At 46.4% G+C, this 6972-nt stretch overlaps 1 protein-coding gene across 1 annotated transcript in view; it reads left to right on the top strand.

Moving 5' to 3' along the window:
• Positions 1-5777: 5777 nt before the first annotated feature.
• Positions 5778-6972, top strand: part of LOC128699851 (pro-resilin-like) — a 4628-nt gene continuing 3433 nt past the window's right edge. The window contains exon 1 of the mRNA XM_070102239.1: positions 5778-6549. Coding sequence (XP_069958340.1) covers positions 6538-6549 — 12 coding nt within the window. The 5' untranslated portion in view covers positions 5778-6537. The remainder of the gene's footprint in view (positions 6550-6972) is intronic.

The following is a 6972-nucleotide window of genomic DNA, read 5'->3' as shown; positions in this document are numbered from 1 at the left end:
GAAATGTCCTCAGGTCAGTGTGTTCTGTGTTTACATTCAGTGTCTCTTTTACAACCACACAGGGCACTCCATGTAGGGTATTTTCAGGCCACATGATGCTGGAAGTGGCTTTAGGTCATCCCAAGATATTATCGTAACACGAGTGCCCAGCATCCAAGGTGGTTGGTGACGTCAAAGCAGGTTCAGCCTTCCTTCCCTAACTAGGACCGGTGCATAATTCCTCTCTCACCTGCCCCACATATTAACTAAGCAGAGGAATTAGGTACTAGAGGCCCTTATTTCTTAAGAACTCGGCAGTATGTTCCACGATATGTATTGCTTCTAGTATATGTAGCATGTATGTTGTCTGGTTCAAGGATATTATTTGCACGAAGCTTGGTAATATGGGTGGCATTCCGGGGGCCAGTGCCACCCGAGGCACTGTTTATGACCAGTCCTCGAGGTGGATCAGGACCTGATCACCCAGGCTGGTTGTCAGTGGTGTTTTAGAAAAGGAAGGAACACTGCAACAGGCCTACTGGCATATGCTAGGCAGATTAGTAAGATATATATCAGTTAGGTATCTTTATTCCTAAGGCTTCGTCTGCACAGTAGGCGTCTTCAGTCGAAAACAGAGGCGATAGCAGAAGCAGTTGAGATGTAAGGACAATGTAATCAGTCCCATTACCCTCGACTAGGGCAATGGGACTGACCACCTCAAAACTGCACCTTCGATGTTTCTGCCGCTTCCTCTGTTCTCGACTGAAGAAATCTACTGTGTAGGCGGAACGTTCTGGAATGAAAATACCTAATTGTTGCACATGTGTCTTACTTATGTACTTCTCGGTATTGTATACCATTGTTATATTCAGACGTACGCTAGGTAGGTTCAACTCACGCCCACCCCTGGTTGATCAGGCCCTGATCCATCAGCGAGGCCTGGTCTTGAACCAGGATCACTCTCCAGGTATACCACAGGTATATCCTCCAGGTATACTCCAGGTATACCCTCAAGGTATACTCCACATATATCCTCCAGGTATACCCTCCAGGTATACTCCAGGTATATTCTAGGTAAATCCTCCAGGTATACTTCAGTTATATCACTCAGGTATACTCCAGGTATACCTTCTAGATATATTCCAGGTATACCCTCCGGGTATATCCTCCAGGTATACCCTCCAGGAATACTCCAGGTATATCCTCCAGGCATACTCCAGGTATATTCAAGGTATGCCCTCCAGGTATATTCTCCAGGTATACCCTCCAGGTATACTCCAGGTATATCCTCCAGATATATGGTACCTGTACAACTACAGAAGTTGCTCGGGAGTTTGTTCCACTCGTCCACAATTCTTGTGTACCATAAAGAAGAACAATGGTACAATACCGTGACTGGAACAAGACACAGGTAACCTACACCTAGTGGAATTAAAATTGTGACGTGAGACTCTCCCCTATGAGCGGGTTATCTGTGCATTGCCTCGGATGTTAGCACACTCGCCACACACACACTGAAGTCCGGGGATCGATCCCCGGTACGGGTGGAAAAACATTAGGACGTGTTACCTTACGACACCTGCTGTCCATGTCCACCTAGCAGTAAAATAGGTACCTGGGTGTTAATCGACTGGTGTGGGTCGCATCCTGGGACAAATTTGACCTAATTTGTTTATATTATTCTTAAAATACACAATTAAATGTACCAAAGAATGCAAGTCATTGAGATTTTTCCTTCTAGTCATGTTATGTGTTTTCTAACAGAGTGGTATACCTAGAGTATACCTGGAGGTATACCTGGATGTATACCTTGAAGTATACCTGGAGGTATACCTGAAGGTAAGCCTGGAAGTATGCCTTGGGGGCATACCTGGAGGTGTACTCCAGGAATACTCCAGGAGGCATACCTAGGGGTATACTTCAGGTATACTTCAGGAGGCATACCTGGAGGTATACTTCAGGTATACTCCAGGAGGCATACCTGGGGGTATACTTCAGGTATACTCCAGGAGGCATACCTAGGGGTATACTCCAGGAGGAATACCTGGGGTATACTCCAGGAGGCATACCTAGGGGTACACTTCGGGTATACTCCAGGAGGCATACCTGGAGGTATACTCCTGGCATGCCGGAGTTCAAGGCCCCTTCGTATATTTTCTGTGTTCTGGCTATGACTGAGGGACTGATTACATCGACTCCAGGCTGAGGGACTGATTACATCGACCCCAGACTGAGGGACTGATTACATCGACTCCAGGCTGAGGGACTGATTACATAAACTCCAGACTGAGGGACTGATTACCTCGACCCCAGACTGAGGGACTGATTACCTCGACCCCAGGCTGAGGGACTGATTACCTCGACCCCAGACTGAGGGACTGATTACCTCGACCCCAGACTGAGGGACTGATTACCTCGACCCCAGGCTGAGGGACTGATTACATCGACCCCAGACTGAGGGACTGATTACATCGACTTCAGGCTGAGGGACTGATTACATCGACTCCAGGCTGAGAGACTGATTACATCGACCCCAGACTGAGGGACTGATTACATCGACTCCAGGCTGAGGGACTGATTACATCGACTCCAGGCTGAGGGACTGATTACATCGACCCCAGACTGAGGGACTGATTACATCGACCCCAGACTGAGGGACTGATTACATCGACTCCAGACTGAGGGACTGATTACATCGACCCCAGACTGAGGGACTGATTACATCGACTCCAGACTGAGGGACTGATTACATCGACCCCAGACTGAGGGACTGATTACATCGACTCCAGGCTGAGGGACTGATTACATCGACTCCAGGCTGAGGGACTGATTACATCGACCCCAGACTGAGGGACTGATTACATCGACCCCAGACTGAGGGACTGATTACATCGACTCCAGGCTGAGGGACTGATTACATCGACTCCAGGCTGAGGGACTGATTACATCGACCCCAGACTGAGGGACTGATTACATCGACTCCAGGCTGAGGGACTGATTACATCGACCCCAGACTGAGGGACTGATTACATCGACCCCAGACTGAGGGACTGATTACATCGACTTCAGGCTGAGGGACTGATTACATCGACCCCAGACTGAGGGACTGATTACATCGACCCCAGACTGAGGGACTGATTACATCGACTCCAGACTGAGGGACTGATTACATCGACTTCAGGCTGAGGGACTGATTACATCGACCCCAGACTGAGGGACTGATTACATCGACCCCAGACTGAGGGACTGATTACATCGACTTCAGGCTGAGGGACTGATTACATCGACTCCAGGCTGAGGGACTGATTACATCGACTCCAGGCTGAGGGACTGATTACATCGACTTCAGGCTGAGGGACTGATTACATCGACTCCAGGCTGAGGGACTGATTACATCGACCCCAGACTGAGGGACTGATTACATCGACTTCAGGCTGAGGGACTGATTACATCGACTCCAGGCTGAGAGACTGATTACATTGACTCCAGGCTGAAGGACTGATTACATCGACTCCAGGCTGAGGGACTGATTACATCGACTCCAGGCTGAGGGACTGATTACATCGACCCCAGGCTGAGGGACTGATTACATCGACTCCAGGCTGAGGGACTGATTACATTGAGTACAGGCTGAGGGACTGATTACATCGACTCCAGGCTGAGGGACTGATTACATCGACTCCAGGCTGAGGGACTGATTACATCGACTCCAGGCTGAGGGACTGATTACATCGACTCCAGGCTGAGGGACTGATTACATCGACTCCAGGCTGAGGGACTGATTACATCGACTCCAGGCTGAAGGACTGATTACATCGACTCCAGGCTGAAGGACTGATTACATCGACCCCAGGCTGAGGGACTGATTACATCGACTCCAGACTGAGGGACTGATTACATCGACTCCAGACTGAGGGACTGATTACATTGACTCCAGACTGAGGGACTGATTACATTGACTCCAGACTGAGGGAATGATTACATTGACTCCAGACTGAGGGACTGATTACATTGACTCCAGACTGAGGGACTGATTACATTGACTCCAGACTGAGGGACTGATTACATTGACTCCAGACTGAGGGACTGATTACATTGACTCCAGACTGAGGGACTGATTACATTGACTCCAGACTGAGGGAATGATTACATTGACTCCAGGCTGAGGGACTGATTACATCGACTCCAGACTGAGGGACTGATTACATCGACTCCAGACTGAGGGACTGATTACATCGACTCCAGACTGAGGGACTGATTACATCGACTCCAGACTGAGGGACTGATTACATCGACTCCAGACTGAGGGACTGATTACATCGACTCCAGACTGAGGGACTGATTACATTGACTCCAGACTGAGGGACTGATTACATCGACTCCAGACTGAGGGACTGATTACATCGACTCCAGACTGAGGGACTGATTACATCGACTCCAGACTGAGGGACTGATTACATCGACTCCAGACTGAGGGACTGATTACATTGACTCCAGACTGAGGGACTGATTACATCGACTCCAGACTGAGGGAATGATTACATCGACTCCAGACTGAGGGACTGATTACCTCAAAGTCCTTCTGATCATCACCATTCTTCTTTGTATAGGACTGATGAAGCCGCTGTGGGTAGAAACGTTACCTCAATTAGACACCTTAGTGTCTTATCAAACTGTCGGTTCTCTGGACCATTTATCAACGTCCCGGCGGCCCGGTCCATAACCATGCCCCATGGTGGATTAGGACCTGATCAACCAGACTGTTACTGCTGGCTGCACGTGAACTGACGTACGAGCCACAGCCTGGCTGCTCAGATACTGAATTTAGTTGCCTGTCCAGCTTCCTGTACTTACAAAATTCTTTACCTCATAGCCAGAAAATGAGAATAGAGATAACAAATGAGTAATCTTAATTTTTAAAGGGGTGGAGTGGTAAGCCAGTGGAAGGTCCCGGTCATATGGCCAAAACCTCCAGCTGTGGGTCATCATATAACAAAGACCATAGTCAGGAAACACTTGTCTTGTTTCCTGACAAACCTTACCTAATCTAACCATAGTGTGTGGGTATTATCTTAATATGTGGGTATCTTCTTAAGATGTGGGTATTATCTTAATATGTGGGTATCTTCTTAATATGAGGGTATTATCTTAATATGTGGGTATCTTCTTAAGATGTGGGTATTATCTTAATATGTGGGTATCTTCTTAATATGAGGGTATTATCTTAATATGTCTTCTTAAGATATATTATCTTAATATGGGGTATCTAAGATCTTAATATGTGGGTATCTTCTTAAGATGTGGGTATTATCTTAATATGTGGGTATCTTCTTAATATGAGGGTATTATCTTAATATGTGGGTATCTTCTTATAACAATCATGGGTAATAATATTGGTGGGACGAAGCTCTCCAGGATCTTTGTTACACCAATAATATTACCCATGACTTTTGTCCATTAAACGTGTCCTAATTTCCTTAGGTTGGGTGATTAACGGGGTTTCAAGACTATCTACTACACCATGGTCATTAAGACTACACCTAAGCTTCTCGCCACCAAACAAGAATCTATATATATATATATATATATATATATATATATATATATATATATATATATATATATATATATATATATATATATATATATATATATATTTATATTGATAGCATAAGAGAATACAAACTAGCAGACTTCGAGATGGCCAAAAAACTTGTTACTGTAAGAGTTGTGTGAAAGAGAGAGGATCAGACCTCTGGTACTTAAGAAGGGCCAGAGTGGGTCTGTCACTCAGTGCCTCATTGACACGCCACCAGCCAGCCAACCAGAGTGCCATTAGTACCTGATTGACACTGTGTCAGCTACCAGACAGTAAGCCAGAGTGCCATCAACACCTGATTGACACTGTGTCAGCTACCAGACAGTAAGCCAGAGTGCCATCAACACCTGATTGACACTGTGTCAGCTACCAGACAGTAAGCCAGAGTGCCATCAACACCTGATTGACACTGTGTCAGCTACCAGACAGAAAGCCAGAGTGCCATCAACACCTGATTGACGCTGTGTCAGCTACCAGACAGTAAGCCAGAGTGCCATCAACACCTGATTGACACTGTGTCAGCTACCAGATAGTAAGCCAGAGTGCCATCAACACCTGATTGACACTGTGTCAGCTACCAGACAGTAAGCCAGAGTGCCATCAACACCTGATTGATACTGTGTCAGCTACCAGATAGTAAGCCAGAGTGCCATCAACACCTGATTGACACTGTGTCAGCTACCAGACAGTAAGCCAGAGTGCCATCAACACCTGATTGACACTGTGTCAGCTACCAGACAGTAAGCCAGAGTGCCATCAAAACCAGATTGACACTGTGTCAGCTACCAGACAGTAAGCCAGAGTGCCATCAACACCTGATTGACACTGTATCAACCAGGCACCAGGCAGCCAGCCAACCAGAGTGCCATCAGTACCTGATTGACACTGTATCAACCAGGCACCAGGCAGCCAGCCAACCAGAGTGCCATCAGTACCTGATCGACACTGTGCCAGCCAGCATGGGCGTCAAGGTATCTCCGAGCGAAACAGAACAGACCTTTAACCTCTTCGATATATAGGACAGGGATACATATAAGCACGTTTCGCTCGCGCAGGGAGCTTCGTCAAGTTATTCACGGCAGTCGGAAGCACCGAAACATGAGCGAAACATCGCTAATAAAGGACTTAAAGTTAAACGTTAATTCTAGGCTTCTAATTCTATTTTCTATATCTAAGATTCCAGTCAATAAGATCAAAGTTAAAAATAACTTGATTGAAACTAGAAGACGTTTCGGTCCTTGGAGAATCATTCTCAGATCGATAGACTTTATGCTAATTGTTCCCTTGACGGTATAATTACCTTCCTATCTATAATAAAGGGGGTTAATAAGTGACTTAGAATCTATCTAATGCAAGTATAACCACCTAAGACCTACGTATGATCTTATAAGTAT

Source organism: Cherax quadricarinatus, chromosome 81 (genome assembly GCF_038502225.1).
Source record: "Cherax quadricarinatus isolate ZL_2023a chromosome 81, ASM3850222v1, whole genome shotgun sequence".
NCBI lineage: Eukaryota > Metazoa > Arthropoda > Malacostraca > Decapoda > Parastacidae > Cherax > Cherax quadricarinatus.
The sequence above is the reverse complement of the archived record's forward strand: the minus strand, read 5'-3'. Positions and strand labels throughout refer to the sequence as shown.